Genomic DNA, 16,043 nt, shown 5'->3' with positions numbered 1-16,043 from the left:
AACTAATTAGCTTTTTCTCTGGATGTAGTGAGATTGAAATTACTGTGTGTGTGTGTGTGTGTGTGTGTGTGTGTGTGTGTGTGTGTGTGTGTGTGTGTGTGTGTGTGATGCACCGTCAACATTTTCTTCTTCACTCACCTCCTTGTATTCCACCTAAACGATAAACCGCGCTTCATTCACCAGAACCCACACAGACATCTCAGGTACCATCCCCTCCACCGGTGAGAAGCATTGCTTCTTATTGCTAGCCACCTAACAGCTATGAGACTCTCAGTTACTTCTTACATCATGCACTCTGATTTCTAACGAGGGATACGAGTCAGAGTCGGTACAAAGTCTCGAGGGCCTCACTGCCACTCGGCACAGTCAGCAGTGAGCAACACTAGCTAACGTTAGCTTAGAATCAGAACCTAGCATGCAACATTTTCCTGATGACTTCACGGGCTCAGTCATTAGTGTCAAGTCACGTTGAGACTAACAAGTGAGATCATGACGTTCATTTTACAAGTTATTAGAAAGGAGGATTATGCAGATGCACTCGTTGGCTGATAACGTCTTAATGAAATCATTAGCCATCCTGTTGACTTTCTCAGACTATTGAGTTTAAGAGTAAGAATTTACTGAGACGAATCAACACATTCATGACCAAAATCCACTGATTTGGTGACAATAAGAAGAACACAGACTTCTGTTTAATCCTCTGCAGCGTGTAAATGATGCACGGCTGACGCCTGCGAACGGCTTTGCATGCTGTCATTCTGCATAAACACAGGATCTGTCACTCGCTAATTATCTCCACACCTCATGGTCCTGCCTGTTCACACTCTGCAGGTAATTCTTATGAATTTTCATCCATAAACTCACACTTTTATATAAAAACATGCGATACATTTAATATAACTGTGCGACACCCGCTGGCTCTTTTAATGATGTGTAAACTAATTGGTCACACAAGACGGCATACTGTGCACACTTGCAGGAACAAACCACCAGCATCATCACACAGCTGAAGCTTCATATCTAACCAAAGCTTGCATTTTGTCTAAAGCATCTGCTGCAATGCATGCTGGTCTGTCTCCATCCTGTCCTGCAGCCCTTATACTAAATGGATGGCTGCCATGTTCAGCAGTTTATGAAGGAACACTTTTCCAGGATAACTTTTTGCTATCATGAAAATCATTTATCGCTCAAACATGTTGACCTCTTTGTCATTTCCACCCCACTTCACTTCCTTCTTCTTTCCCCTTCTCGCTCCAATCTCCCTCTGTACTACTCCTCATCACTAATTTCAGCCAGAAGTTGAGTTTCAAGGAGCGGGTGAGGATGGCGAGCCCCCGAGGTCAGAGCATCAAGAATAGGCAGACGTCATCAGTGAACGACAGGCGCTCTCCGGTGGCTGACGCTGGCACAGAGGGCACCAGTCCCGCCAAGGTTCAGAAGAGCTGGAGCTTTAACGACCGCACGCGGTTCAGACCGTCGCTCCGCCTCAAGAGTCAGTCCCGCTCCACCACTGATGGTGCGTGTGCCATTCTGCTTTCACTGCCGGTATTTTATATCAGTGTGGATTATTAACAAAGCAAAATCACCTGTTTTAGAGTCTGGCTTCTGGCCTCCACCATGCTGGCTTTTTAGTGGTGGCTTATAAATGCTAAGTAACATATTACCGTACCAAAACTGAAGACGGCCTTCTTGGTTTCATCATCTTCTCTCTATTATCATGGAGTCTTTAACTTGAGGTGCCCGTTGTTGTGTTTTTGCGTTATATAAATAGTACTGGACAAAACTGCTTTTCCTGTGAGGGGAAAAAAAAAAGATGTTAGAATTTTTTCCATTTAAATTTTGAAATGTCTCAATGTCTTTTTTTTGTTCAGAGCAGGTCTAATAACTTATTTTAGCCATTAGGCTACATTCACTGCTGCTCATTGTGTGCTGTCAAAGTCAAAATCGGCCAGTTTCAGTCATGCGGGATTAACAGGAAGTGAGTAACCTCTCCAAACAGCTGCTCTTGCTCTTCCTTGAGTGCCACATTTAAAGAAAGGTGTTCCAGAGATATAAAAATAAGCACAACTGCCCCAACCTCACTGCTCATATTTAACCGACTCTCGATCCAGCTCATCAGAACTGGTTTGGCTCACTAATGACGCAGCGGAGTGGAGGAATGCTGATGGCTGCTGTGCTCACTTTCTTTGGCCTAGCAGTGCCGGCCTGGCGAGTCCTCCTGGGTAACAGCCAGTTGGTGGTTGTGGGCGGACTGATGGATAGATGGAAGGTGGGGGTGGTGAGCTCCAGGAGCCATATGGGGTGTCAGAGCCGTCCAGCTGGCTGAGGCCTGCTGGTGGAGAGGAATCATTAGCCAAGCTAGCCAAAACCAAACTGGTTGGCTGGTTAGCCACGCTGCGTCTGATCGCTGACATGTTGGCTAAGTGAGACATTAGAGGATGGGAAACATCTCCCTTCCATTCTGGCTTAATTAGAAATGAAACCAGGAATTATTTTAGTGGAAAGTTTTTAATGGAGCAAATCATTAATCAGCACTGTTTTTCATCAGCAGCAGGTCTGACAAAACCCACATACTGTGGAGTAATCGATCCTTTCCTGAGGTCATCTACAGTGTTTAGTTCAACAGAACACATCAACGGCATTAACCCTGTGCTTACCTCCTCAGGGTGCTCAGGGTTCCTGCTCCATTTGGAAAATCAAAATGAAGTCTTTCTAAACCTTTAATGCTTTATTACCCCATGACACTAAGGTGAATCTCTGGATTTTGGACAGCTTTGATCTGTGCTTTAAACTATTTAGACTCCAGATTTTCCACCAGCTCACAGAGATCCCCACAGCCCAGCAGAGGCGTGTAACTACAAAGTGAAGGTCAATGGATTAGTAAGCTGTGTTGAGCTTAAAGTCCGAGTTTAGTCTCTTATGAGTCTTGAGTCACTTTTTACCTGTTACATCGAGGTGGTAACTTATTCTGAAACTAAACAGTGACCTGGTGATGAGCAGGTTTTGTTTAGAGTTTCTGTCTAAAAACAGCTGGAATTGTCCAAAACTACAAAAACTACCAGGGTCAAAGTATTCGTCAGATGTTCTTCAGCAGGAGTGATGCAAATTTGAAGTTGTTGTCATATTGGAAGACAAAGCTATTACCCAAACCTGGTTTTGCCTGCTGACTGCTTGATGTTTTCTTCTTCACATATCCTTCTTTCGTCTAGTGGTGCAACGGATCACAGTTGATCCGTAATCCAAACTGATCCCACTCCACAGAGCGCATGGTGGGTCTGTCAAGCGATAGTTATGGCCAGCGCTAGCGGTCCAAGTGGAGGAGCAGAGGAGTTTGCGGTACTTAAGCAGCCCTTTCATGCCCAGTCCGACCGGGCTAAAGCTAATACAAAAGCTATTGGAGTGTTTCGCTGCAGACGGGAGGCCGTATTCCATTGTGCAAAACAAGGGGTTTAAACTATGATGCACGTGCTTGAGCCACGCTATGATATCCCGTTGCGCGTCCACTTTAGTGACAAGATCGTACCCAGGCATGTATGAGCAGGAAAAGATTTAAGTTATGGCTGAACTGTCCCAGGAATCTTCTGTTGCCCTAACTACTACAAATGGGTGGAGCTCCAGGGCAACGGAAAGCTACGTGACCATGACCGCTCGTTATATCACAGCGGAGTGCGATATAATGAGCGGTATGTATTATTGTAGGGTCTACCTAACAATATCAAGCGCCTTGAGGCGACTGTGTTGTTGTGATATGGCGCTTTATAAATAAAAGTGAATTGAGTGGTAGTTACAAAGCCCTATACTGCCCTATATTGTACCATTTTTTTATTTTAAATAATTGCGTAGAATGAGTCTAGAGTTGAATGTTTTTAACATGTAAAAAATACTTCCATAAGTAAATAAGTAAATGTTCAATTTTTGTCTTTTTTATTTTTTTGCTGATCCGAAAATTGATCCGATCCGTGACTTAAAACCGTGATCCGATCCGAATCGTGAGATTTTTGATCCGTTGCACCACTACTTTCGTCACAATACCTTCAACCTTGATGAGATTCCGAGTTCCAGATGCACTAAAGCATGCTCCCATCATCGTGTTTCCCTGTGCAGACGGTGTTCTTTGGGTTGTCTGCTTCTCCCTTCTTTCTCCAAACATAAGCAGCGTTTCTGTGGCCGAAGAGCTCTAGTTTTGTCTCATATGAACAAAGGACGCACTTTCAGAATGCATAACCTTTCTCTGTGTCTGTTACGAAGAAGTGGAGTTTTTCTTGGTCTGCAACCTCGCAGTCAGTTAGATTTTTGGAGGTTAATTCATTTTACAACTACATTAGTTTGTTAACCTAACAGCACCATCAATCTACATAACCACAACCTAAAATCATGAGCTAGCCACGATAAGACAGACCGCATGATCTTCACATTTCAAATATGTATTTGTACCTGTCAATCAAACATGAACCGCCCCAATTTTAGGCTCCACCAATGTGCAAATGGATGCATCATAAAAAAGTGTGCCCATTGTATAGTTATTATTCGTGTATTCATGGGAGTCTAGAGGGACTGACTCGCTTTTTGAGCCAACCTCAAGTGGCCATTAGAGGAACTGCAGTTGGTGGAACATTTCTTTTCAGACCCATCTTGACTGTGATTTGTAAAGCAAACCATGACTTGAAGTTTCTGCGACTGCATGTTAGTGTGTTTGAGCAGTAAGACTAACACGGCTCACTGCAATCTGTTGTTTGTGTGGATGCAAAATGTTCTCATTGGCATAAAGTGACTTCATCGCTATCACAGAAATAAATAATCCTCCTTTTCTGCGCCTCTCTTCCAAACAGCAGACTCCAACATTACAGCGGAGGACGGTTTTGATGAGAAGGGCTGTCACTGCGACATCTCAGTGGAGGACTTGCAGCCCTCGGTCAAGTCTGTCATCCGAGCTGTCAGGTGAGACAGAGGAAATGAGACTTCCTCTTTCAGTCTAACTTCTGCTGCAGTTTTCCGTGACCCAGGCTGCAGGCAAACTAACCCTGATTGCGACCAACCCCCCGCCGTCTTCTGATTGAGCTCAGGGGATTAAAGTGACCGGATGGTTGTTATTTCTGTTAGTTTATTTTTGGATCATCAGGAAATATGGTTAGTGGGAGGATTAAAAGCTGTGTAAGGTGATCGTGTCACAAGGAAACAAGAGTAGACACGTCTTCATGTCCTTCGTGTCCTGAAAGAACTAAAGAGCCTGTTAGATGCAAGGTCATCATACGTCCCCGACCAGCAGGAGTTCAATAAAAGTTAAAAGCAGCTCAGTGTTTGAATTATTAAATATATAATAACTAAGACTATAATGCTGAAGCTTCTGTGGCTCCATGTGGTGAACGAGCTCCTTAACAAGACACCTCATGTTGGTTTTTCTTTTAGTTTTTACTTTATGAGCATCGACAGACTTTCAGTTTTATCAAAAAACAATAATAAACATCAGTGGTTCACCTCATCCCTTTATCCAGCTTCCACATATAAAGTGAACTGGCTGTCACGCATCACTTTGTGGACACAGACCGGTGTGAAAATAGTGACACAGCCACATCAGTCAGGATAGCCTTCACTAAAGGCTACAACTTTAACGTAGGTACCTGCTGTATTTACAAAATTATGTAGGATCAAAAATGCTGGAAATACAGCAAATAAACATCAGTGCGCTTCAAAGGCTTGTATTCTGAAAATATTAGCTTCATTAAATATGCTTCAGTTATTGTGCAAAGAAAAGTGTAAATTCACTAATCAAATGTCCTACGTGCCAAACTCGAGGCCACTGAGGGGCCAAGAAGCTAAACAGACGTGCTCACTTCCATGGCACCTGCAAGCTAACGAGCTTCCTTACGCAGAATGCACCCAAAGGAAAACGAATGTTCAAGTCCATAGTAGAGTTTTGTGTATGCACTCACTCACAACAGTCTCACATTCTGAAACCACATGACAGCACAGAGATGCGAAGGTAAGTCGGGGGTACGGCAAATTCAGGAAGTCACTAAATGAGATTTGCAGCTGCAGCAAAAATGTTCTTTGAGTCAATCTGACAATAGCAGAAGCCAGGTATGCCACTCACCTCATAACTTGTCACTTGTACATTTTTATATGCATCACATTTCGTGTCAGAAGGCTCAGTGGTATGTACATGTAAACTACATCATCAGGACCCCCTGTTTTGCTCTATGAAATGATGCTGGCTGAGCATCTTATTAAATATTTTTGATATTTTGAAGCATTCACATGGACCAAAACTGTATATCAGAAGGCTGTGACAATATAATCCAGCATGTTTTCATTGTTTCCGACCCCTTTGACTCTCCACTTTCAGCCACGTTCCCTTGAATTCAGCCTCAGTGCTCCACAGGTGTTTCCATCCACATACACATGCAGCTAAAATCTGCCTTTTTTCTGAGAAAGTGGTTGTTCTGAGCGTTTGAAATGCTGTGAACAAACAGGTCGACACATTAAAAGCACCATTAAGCACTATCAAAATAAATGCAGGCTTTAATTTGTTTACATTAGCTCAGGCTGGCAGTGTCACGGCTGGACCACAGCTCCCCCTTCTGGTGAATTTATGAACTTCTGTGCTGTTCATGCAGGATCATGAAGTTTCATGTAGCCAAGAAGAAGTTTAAGGAGACGCTGCGTCCGTATGATGTGAAGGACGTGATCGAACAGTACTCTGCCGGTCACCTGGACATGCTGTGCCGCATCAAGAGCCTGCAGACCAGGTAGGACGGACATTGTACTGCAAAAGATCTGCATGTGTGTATGCATTCCTTATACATGCATGGGTTTATCTCACGCTGTTTTTTTCTTTTTGCAGTTTGTGTTTTTGCATGTTTGTACCTGTGTTTGCTTCTCTCCAGGCTGGACATGATAGTAGGCCCACAGCCCCTGAGCAGCCGAGCCAAGGCCTTTTCCTCCCCCTCCCTGTCTGTCTATTACAGCCAGGGGAGGAAGAACTCCACCCAGGGGTCAGAATTCCCCCAACTTACTCAATCTACCCACCTACTCTGTCATTCGCATGTCACATGGGTTCAGTTCACTCCTCAGTCGCACAATTCAGGAGCTGGTTTGTTCTCAGAAACGTGAAGGAAAACAAAGTGCGGCCTCATTTATCAACCATTCGTTAGTCCAGCATACCTGACCGTCCCTTCATGGAGAATTGATGGCAATGAGGTTTACAAAACATGCACTCGGGACAATTAGTATAACTGTTGAGTTCATTTTTTGCTAGAAAGAGAGAGCATAATTGCCCCCATATTGGCTTCCCTTCATTGGCTTCCTGTTAAATCCAGAATCAAATTTAAAAGGCCCCATCTTATTTTAATGACCTTATAGTACCATATAAACCCATTAGAGCACTTCCCTCTCAGACTGTGGGCTGACTTATGGTTCCTAGAGTATTTAAAAGTAGAATGGGAGGTAGACCCTTCAGCTTTCAGGCCCCTCTTCTGTGGAAACTCCCAGTTTGGATTCCACTTTTAAGATTAGGCTTAAAAGTTTCCCTTTGACAAAGCATATAGTTAGGTCTGGATCAACTGATCCATAGAAACCGGCAGTTGCTGAGCCTGGCTCACCAGAGATGAAATAGAGAAATGGATGGTGTGCAGCGTGCATGTCTAAGGACTGCGGGGACCTCCTTTGTAGATGGTGTTGAGTGGCTGACGAGTACATAATACTATACTTCAGCTGTGCCAACATCTCACTTCTGATTTTGGACAGGCAAAGTCCCTCTTGATCCAAAATTCACTTAGTAGCACTGCTTGGAAACTTTTCTGAATGACCCTTGTTTTCACTGCTCACCAGGACATTAAACTATTTTTATGTGTACAGTTTTCACATTGAAGAACAATTACAAACACAGCTCTATAAATCCCAAACTCAAAGGATTTCAGCTTACCATTTAACAATGATGTAAGCCCCTGAAGCATGCTGTGTGTCCTAAGAGACTGGCAGGTTTGTCAGGAAGGGGACAGATGAAGCCTAAATCAGCTTGAGTTGACACAGTGCAGTGCAGTACTACTCCTTCCAGTCCTCCATAAAACTGATAGATTTGCTTGTCTTTGTTAATCAGGACCTTTACATTGCTGCCAGTGTTGTTTTGTTGCCTTTACCTTCACTTCTTGTTCCACATGTGCCACCCGAGGCTTTTAGGGGGTTGAAAGTTCAGGATTTGTCACCACAGCTGTGCACAGCTGTGCCTTTATATGCATGATAAATCCAAGTTGTCTGCAGGTTTGGAGCTTTTTTCCTCTGATGATTTGATAAATGAGGCCCCTGGTTGACGAGCTAAAGCCTGAATTAACTGAGCTTCGAGCCACACTCTGCTCCCACACACAAACACGTCCTGGTATATCTGCTACTAACCAGCCACTAACAGATCTCTTAAGTAAATTGACTTCTGTTCTGGGAAAGGAGTTTGCAATGTGATGCTAACATGTTTTAGACACACTCCAATCACACACCAGAAGGTTTCACCTGTCATTGCTGTTGCAACACTGCCCCCTGCTGATGCTGTGTGCACTCTGTTGCTGCAGATGAGCCAATCCGACTTGCAAAGGGTGGAGGGCCTGTCAACATGCTTCTTTTTTTTTAACCACATCTCGTAGTCACGAGTAGAGTCTAACACAGGCCAGCAAGCTCCAGCCACAAATAACTTCAACCTGCCATGACCTCACTGTAATATATGAAAACATCTGTAAGATTAGAATAGAGAAAGCTGTAACAGTCCTTAAATTTACGCAAAATGTTTTTTGTTTTTTTTAGTAAAATGTTTAAAATGTTACATGGAGGCTGGTCTTGTCTATATTTGGATCCAGTCCACAATTACAATCCCCAGATCGTCTACATTTGATCTGCATGTTTCATATTCAAGAGGAGCGTGAATCATTCGGTTCCTGCCCATCTTATCCTGAATTACATTTCTTATTTGAAATTGGACTGATTTACAATGAACGAGTGTCGTAACTCTTCTCGCTTCCTCCTGTAAAAATACAGTTTTAGAATCCAGATCTAACTTCCCGGTGTAGTGCTCGATCCCCTTTTCTTCTAGCATGATTTAGTGGTGACATACAGGGTGTCCACACCTGACTTTTTCTTCTTTCTTTTGGTGAACTCGTGATTGCATGATCTTGGCTCAGTTTTTCTGTGCTCTCTGTCAGCTTTAACACAAACAGACTTTATTAACCAGATCCCACAGAGCCTGACTGGATTTAGCATTTAGACATAAATATAATCATGTGTAAACCAAAATATAAGACTCTAATGTTTAGAGTCTGAAATAAAAAGTTGTATTGTTAATTGGTAAAATGTAATCTGGTTGGTAATGTTTGGAAGTGTGAAGTCCAGTGAGGAAGATTAATCTCTCGTGTTTGGATTTGTTTTATTCGGGGAAAGGTTTACTTTAGATAAACGGTTCTAATTTTCCTTCCTTTTGTAGTCCTCCTTTGTACATTTTAAAATTAATATCTTATTGTGTTTGCTTGTATTTCTGTGCATTTCAGGGTGGACCAAATCCTTGGGAAGGGCCAAATTCCTCTGGATAAGAAGATTCGAGACAAGCTGCTCTCTGATGGCGATATACTGGAGGACATGAGCATGCTGGGTCGCGTCTGTAAGGTGGAGCGACAGGTCTGTCCTCTGGGTTTTGTTCTTAAAATTTCAGGAGGTTGAGAGGATCAGGGTTTTTGCTAATTGGAGCTTCAGTGTTTGCTGCCTCCGGTCCTCATTACGTACCCCAAAATGCCCCCAGTGTTTCTGGTCAATAAGACTAGAACAGCGCTACGTAAGTGCCAGTCCATCGACAGCAAACCAGCTAAATACAGTAAAATGTGATCCATCTCGACTGCGTTTAAGTTTCCTAAAGTTACAGGTAATAAACTTGTTGGTATTCCGGCTCTGTGCCGCTTCCAGTTTTTATGCAACATTAGACTAACTCAGCTAATCACATTCATCTCCAAACTGCTTATAAGACTAAAACATCTTACTGATCATTTTATTTTGGTATTTGTCACAATGGGTAGAATTCAAAACCTTATTAAGACGGCCCTGAATCACATTTTACTCTTTACAGCAAATTGATTTTTTTCAGGTGCACAAGTTGAAAGTGGCAAATGCATATGAATCCTAAAGCTTAAAACAAACATCTGGTAGAAAGCAAGATGCTGTTGAGGTAGCTATGAGCCCCCAGAGCTGATTCTTAAGCATTCAAATCGACACTTAGAGCATCTGTACATTCTGCCAGATGTGGCGGTAGATCACTCCTTTATTCCTCTTCTCTGCTCACAGGTCCAGTCGATTGAGTCAAAGCTGGACTCCCTGCTCGACATTTATCGTCAGGTTCTGCGTAAAGGCTCGTCTTCGGCCCTCACGCTTTCCTCTCTTCCCCTCTTCGAGCTGGAACAGACTTCAGACTACCACTCCTCTGTCTTCAGCAAGGACATGTCCTGCTCCACCCAGGTCAGCAGCAGTGGAGCGCCGCCCACCAGCGGCTTCGTCACTCGCTCCTCCACCAGTTCTCATCTCTCGCAGGGAGGACTCCATCTCATCCTGGGGCCCCCCAACGAGCTCAACCTCAATCTCAATGCCCCCTCTTCCACGCCTCCCTCTGGCCTCGCATCATCCTCTTTCAGCCCATCGCCCCTGCCACATCATCATCACCATCGCCACCACCACCATCCCCAGGCTCAGGCCACCACACCTGAAAGTGGCACTGATGAGGCTATGGGTAGTTCTCCACCCATCCTCACCCCGAACAGTGTCAGCAGTTCAGGGGACAGAGGAGTAAGAGATGGTGGGTTTCCTCTTCTGGCGAGGCTTCCACCTCCACCCCCTCCTAGCCGAAGTCACGGCCCTGGTACTTTAGTGCGAACAGCCTCCATAGAGGTATCCCCTGACATAGAGGACTTTTGTGGAGGTCTTGGGACACAGATGGAGGACAGCGTTGTCAGGAAGGACCTTGGCCTTGGGTTGGGGCTCAACAGATTGGGGCAGCAGCTCCAAGGGAACAGCAACAGCAGGCTTAGCACAAAGGAGGAGGGATCTTGGAGGAGACAAATGAGCTTGGAGCTGGAGCCCCTGGTGCCACCAGCGCTGGGCTGCTGCTCTGGGTCCAACGAGATGGACCGAGGATTGGGCAAGTCCATGTCAGTGCAGGATCTGAAGCAAGTAGCCCCCACCCATCACGGCCACAGCCTGTCATCTCCAAGCCCCAGTACAAGCAGTGACTCCCCCATTGGCTTCCATAGCTGTAGCCAAGATCCTGGGGGAGGAGGGGGCGGTACAGGCAGGAGGAGTGGAGGTGGGTGGGGTGAGGAGGACCTCTTTATCAGTGATAGAGACATTGAGACGCAGGGACTTGACTTCTTGTCACAGGGGTCTGCCGAGACTCCGACTTACTCCTCAGAACTCCTGAGGACAGGCGGCAGAGCCGGAGCAGGGACCCAGGGCTCAAACCGCAGTCTGGCCAGCGGTCACGCATCCTTGCCCTCTACTGGCAGCAACGAGTTGCTGAACATGCCACACGTACGGCTAAAATAGACCCAGCTACATGTCGGGAAGGCACACCAATCTCACCTCAAAAAGACGGTTTTTATCCTTTTTGGAGGGAAGTGGGTGGGTGGGAATATTACATGGGGTCTTCTTCTGTTTATATTCATGTTGATCCATTTGATAAGAATCACAGTATTTTCATACAGGCTGACCATATGACATATCATTGCATGAGTTTTGTTTTAAAGTGTGATTGACAAATCTGAGATAAGAGCCTGAGAAACGACAACAGAGACACCCAAAAACCTCCGCTGTTAAACTCGGGTTGATATGAGACCTTGACATACAGCATGGAGTGCATGCTTATTGTAAAGAGGTACAGAGATTTGAAAGGTACAGTTTGCAGTGGAGGCCATGGGCTCCTAACACTTATTGAAACCCTCTCTGAGAATGGCCATGTTCAGTGTATAAAAGCCACATTTTGTGTGTCTCCCATCAAACAAGACGTTTCCACACTGAAGTGATGTTACATCACTACTGCCAGATGCATTCTTTCTTTCCCATCTTTAACCTCTTAAGATTCACAAGGTCCTTGATGACATATCTTAGGTTTCGGTTTCTTAGCATCCAACCAATTTTTGAACATTTTCACCTGTTTGGAAAATGGAAAATCTTTTTATAGAAAAACTGTAATGTGGAAATGAACAAGACTTAATTCTGAGATGTAACGTCGTCTTTGTTTCTGGAAATTTGGCCTTGTGGCTAAAATAAGACCCAACTTTAACCATAATCTGTACAGGTAATCTGAAGTTAAGAGGGTAAATTTTATGAAACTAAAGCAATACATTCAAAGGACAGAATTTAAATCATTTTAGTTTCAATCAAACCTTTAAAAAGAACTCTATTAAAAAGGAATATACCAGTGTAATGTGAATACAGGCAATACGATTTACGTTTTCATGCATGTTTTTTTTCCGTCTATACAGCAAGAACAACAAATTTCTTGTGGTATTAGGTTGTTGTCCTCAACACAATTTTGGAACTCTGTTTTATAAGGTGCAAGAACACACAGGGAAGGTAGGGGAGGGGCCAGTTGCATTCAGAGATTTGATTGGGCAACCAAGTGTCAGTAATTAAAATGAACAAATGGGCTCCTGTTAGTGCTTGTAGGGCCCCCCCAAAAAAGAAAAAATATATACACTGATGTATTGGAGCATAATGATGTTATCAAGTATTGTTATGTTAGTATAAGTACAGTTAGATTCTCTGAGCACCATGGTTCTTTATCTCTTATGTTTTCCATCAAGGTAAAATGATATTTTTGGACTGTTCAACCACAATCACTGACTGTATATAAGAGATGGACGTAGCTTCTAGATCTGAAAAGTGAAGTCAATGCAGAAGTGCCTTAAACCTGCATTCTTTCTGATGGCCAGCAGGGGGACACTCCCTTGGTTCAAAAGGAAAGCCCTGTTGTGTAAACTGAGAAAGAAATGTCCCTGCTGCTCACTTCCTCGATGGGTTCATAGTTAACATCACTAGTTTCAAGTAAAATATTGTTCATTTTGTGAATCGTGATCCCTATTACTGTGCAGGACATAAAGCAGGTTTACAGGGTGAACATATGGGCATTAAGTGTCCCTCAGTTTCACCATCAGCTCCACCTCTGCTTTCAAAAACACCAAGATGGGAACCCCAAAAGTGCTTCATAGTAGGAAATGAGTAACCGATAGGTGAAAGCAGAGTGGCTACCTCCATCTTATATAGTCTTTGTTCACTTAAACTCAGATTCTTTTGGTGTCTTATTTTGAAACTTATAAAACCATAAGCTGCTACTCAGAGGCTCAGCGGGAAGAAAAGATATGCTTTATCCCAAAGCCCAACTTTTGTGTACTTTGGGCTTTTTCCAAACACAACAGGTACATTTAAGTGTGGATTTTATCTTAAGTTGGGGAGTGGAACCACTCCTCACAACACCCTCTTCAAGCTGTTGGTCTACAAATGTTTCCTGCCCTACATATTTGTATATTCTTGTTTCCATGCCCCGCCCTCTCTCCTTGCTATTTGTGGGATCAGCCCGGGAGCTGGCGTTACAACAACAAAGTGATAGTCTGCCAAAAAGTGATTCCTGATGTTTCAGTGTGTGTTTTATTTGTAATGTCTTTATTTATATTGATTAATAGACTTGAACAGGATTTTAAAAAGGAGTTTTACATAAAATAACAAAATGACCAGTTTTGCAAGTGTCTTTGTGACCATGTTGGTCTCTTAAAACGTCGCATAAGTCGTATTTGTTTCAACTACTGCTGCGCTCTTGACCAGATCACTCTTAAAGACATTTTTGATATCAATGAGATTTGTTAACTGGATAAATAAAGGATATATATGCATCTATTCTCTTCCACTTATCCTTACCAGGGTTACGGGGTGGGACTCTAGCCTGTGTCGTCTACCATAGGCGAGAGGCAGGATATGCCCTGGACAGGTCGCCAGTCTGTCGCAGGGCTAACGTGTAGGGACAGACAACCATTCCCACCTATGGGCAATTTAGAATGACCAATTAACCTAACCCCACAAACTGCATGTCTGTGGAGTGTGGGAGGAAGCCTGACAACCCACACAAACACAGGGAGAAAATGCAAACGCCACACAGAAGGGTCCTGGCCAGATTGTGGAGTTGAGCTGTCTGCGGCAACAGTGCTAACCAGCACGGCACCGTGCGGCCCTACATATATAAACGCCAAAAACTCTGCAGTTTCCACCTTGTGGCAGGAATGTTGTTGTAGCTCAAGATGACTTGATATCATTCATGAGGGATACATTTTTATATATTATAGGCTAACAAGTGATTTACAGTAGTTTAAATACAGGCAATCATTTTTGGCAGACGATCACTTTTTTGTCAACACCACCACCAATCCTCAGCCCGAGGTCATAGCTCACCATCTATTTGTTACCTTCTTTCAAATGCCCAGTTGTGTTTGAGGTTGAGTTCCCTGCTATTGGCTCAGGGAGTTATTTTTCTGGTCAGAATGAGTCTTTGGGGTTGACCAAGCATGAAGAGCCAACACAAATTGTTATTTCTGACCATTTCCTTGGATAAATTAAACCCCATGTTAAAAAATGTTGGTCTCTTTGATGGGTGGCCGTAAAACCCCTGAACTCAAATCAAAGGCATGTTTCAAAGGCATGCATGCAAGTTTGCTGTATGCACACGTGTACAGAGAAGAATGCCCATTCCCACTATCAGCCAGTGAGGACTCAACAGAGGTTACAAGCAGCGGCTGTTAACTTCACATCAATTATGCACCGACCGGTTGGTTTCCCTGCCGATCGCAGCCATGGATTGAAGCACATCTCAAGTGTCATTACCTGGTTTAAGAGAATTGCTTAATGTCAGAACAGGTGTGTGACCTGGCAAAGCACTTTGTTTTGGTTCAGAAACACTGAAGGAAATGTTTAGACGTACGAGTTTTTCTTGTATCTGGCTTTTCTCCCGGCCTGTTCTTACATGAGGGAAGATTTTTAAACTCTTATTTAAAATCATGGTCAATGTTTGCTTTTTTTCTATACTCTGTGATGTGGGGATTATTTTTGCTTCCTGGCTACAGAATGTATAGTCGCTGAGTATTGACATTAAACCAAGAAAAGCAATGTCAAACCTCCTTGTTGCATGTTAGAGAATTAGATGCATTTGATACGGTTAAGTAGGTTTTTCTGGTACTTGGGGAAACTATTACAGCACAGCTAGATGCAGATCAGTTTTGGTGATTGGTCCACCTCTGGCTATCACAGGTAAAAACTGCCCATCTGGTCGATCTACATTTCTACCCTCACCTACGATTGTGGATCTGAGTGTCCCTGCCCGTGTGACACAGACAGGCTAAATAGCAGGGTAGAACGTGGACTGATCTATAGATGCATGACATAAAGCACCTGAATAGATTCTGCAGATACCCCTTACCAAAAACCGGAAAAGTTTGAGGAAGTTTAGTTTGCTTTGAAGAATGGATTTTAATCTCCTTTGCATGAAGAGGCTGCCATATCCAACCCTATCTAGAAGTGATAATGAATGCTATGCCATCACTTGAGTTTAAAATCAAGGAGCCCAGCTCTGATATGAAGTCTACAAAATGTGCAGTACATCCAGTATACCGGTGCCTTGCTTGTATGGTACATATTGAGCTTTGAGTTAATTTAGTTTCTGAAAGGTGCATTAGGTTCCTCCACACAGAGATGATTGCACTGTCTTTATTTCCTCTCATTAGGTCCTTACTTGAGGCATTTTAGTTTTTATATTCAGAGATTTTGCTATTGAGCTAAAAATGGACCTTTGACATGTTACCATTCTGTCTGTGTGTCATTTTAATTTATTTAAATTATGTTCACATATTTACACACTAGTAATAATCTCAGATTTATGAAGCCTGTAATGTAAATGCAAGCAAACTTTTATTCTCATTCATCAATAAAGGAAATTCTACAGATGTTTTTTGGTGGTTTTGATTTGAATGAAATGAGGAGCAGAGAGA

At 43.4% G+C, this 16,043-nt stretch overlaps 1 protein-coding gene across 1 annotated transcript in view; it reads left to right on the top strand.

Annotated features, from left to right (window-relative positions):
* The window catches only part of LOC102192065 (potassium voltage-gated channel subfamily KQT member 5-like), a 132,144-nt gene extending 118,476 nt beyond the window's left edge, over nucleotides 1-13,668 (top strand). The window contains exons 5-9 of the mRNA XM_005746050.2: nucleotides 1,213-1,516; nucleotides 4,830-4,938; nucleotides 6,615-6,746; nucleotides 9,525-9,651; nucleotides 10,309-13,668. Coding sequence (XP_005746107.1) covers nucleotides 1,213-1,516; nucleotides 4,830-4,938; nucleotides 6,615-6,746; nucleotides 9,525-9,651; nucleotides 10,309-11,559 — 1,923 coding nt within the window. The 3' untranslated portion in view covers nucleotides 11,560-13,668. The remainder of the gene's footprint in view (nucleotides 1-1,212; nucleotides 1,517-4,829; nucleotides 4,939-6,614; nucleotides 6,747-9,524; nucleotides 9,652-10,308) is intronic.
* Nucleotides 13,669-16,043: the final 2,375 nt, after the last annotated feature.

Source organism: Pundamilia nyererei, unplaced genomic scaffold (genome assembly GCF_000239375.1).
Source record: "Pundamilia nyererei isolate P.nyererei 1_Seehausen unplaced genomic scaffold, PunNye1.0 scaffold00171, whole genome shotgun sequence".
Classification (NCBI taxonomy): domain Eukaryota; kingdom Metazoa; phylum Chordata; class Actinopteri; order Cichliformes; family Cichlidae; genus Pundamilia; species Pundamilia nyererei.
The sequence above is the reverse complement of the archived record's forward strand: the minus strand, read 5'-3'. Positions and strand labels throughout refer to the sequence as shown.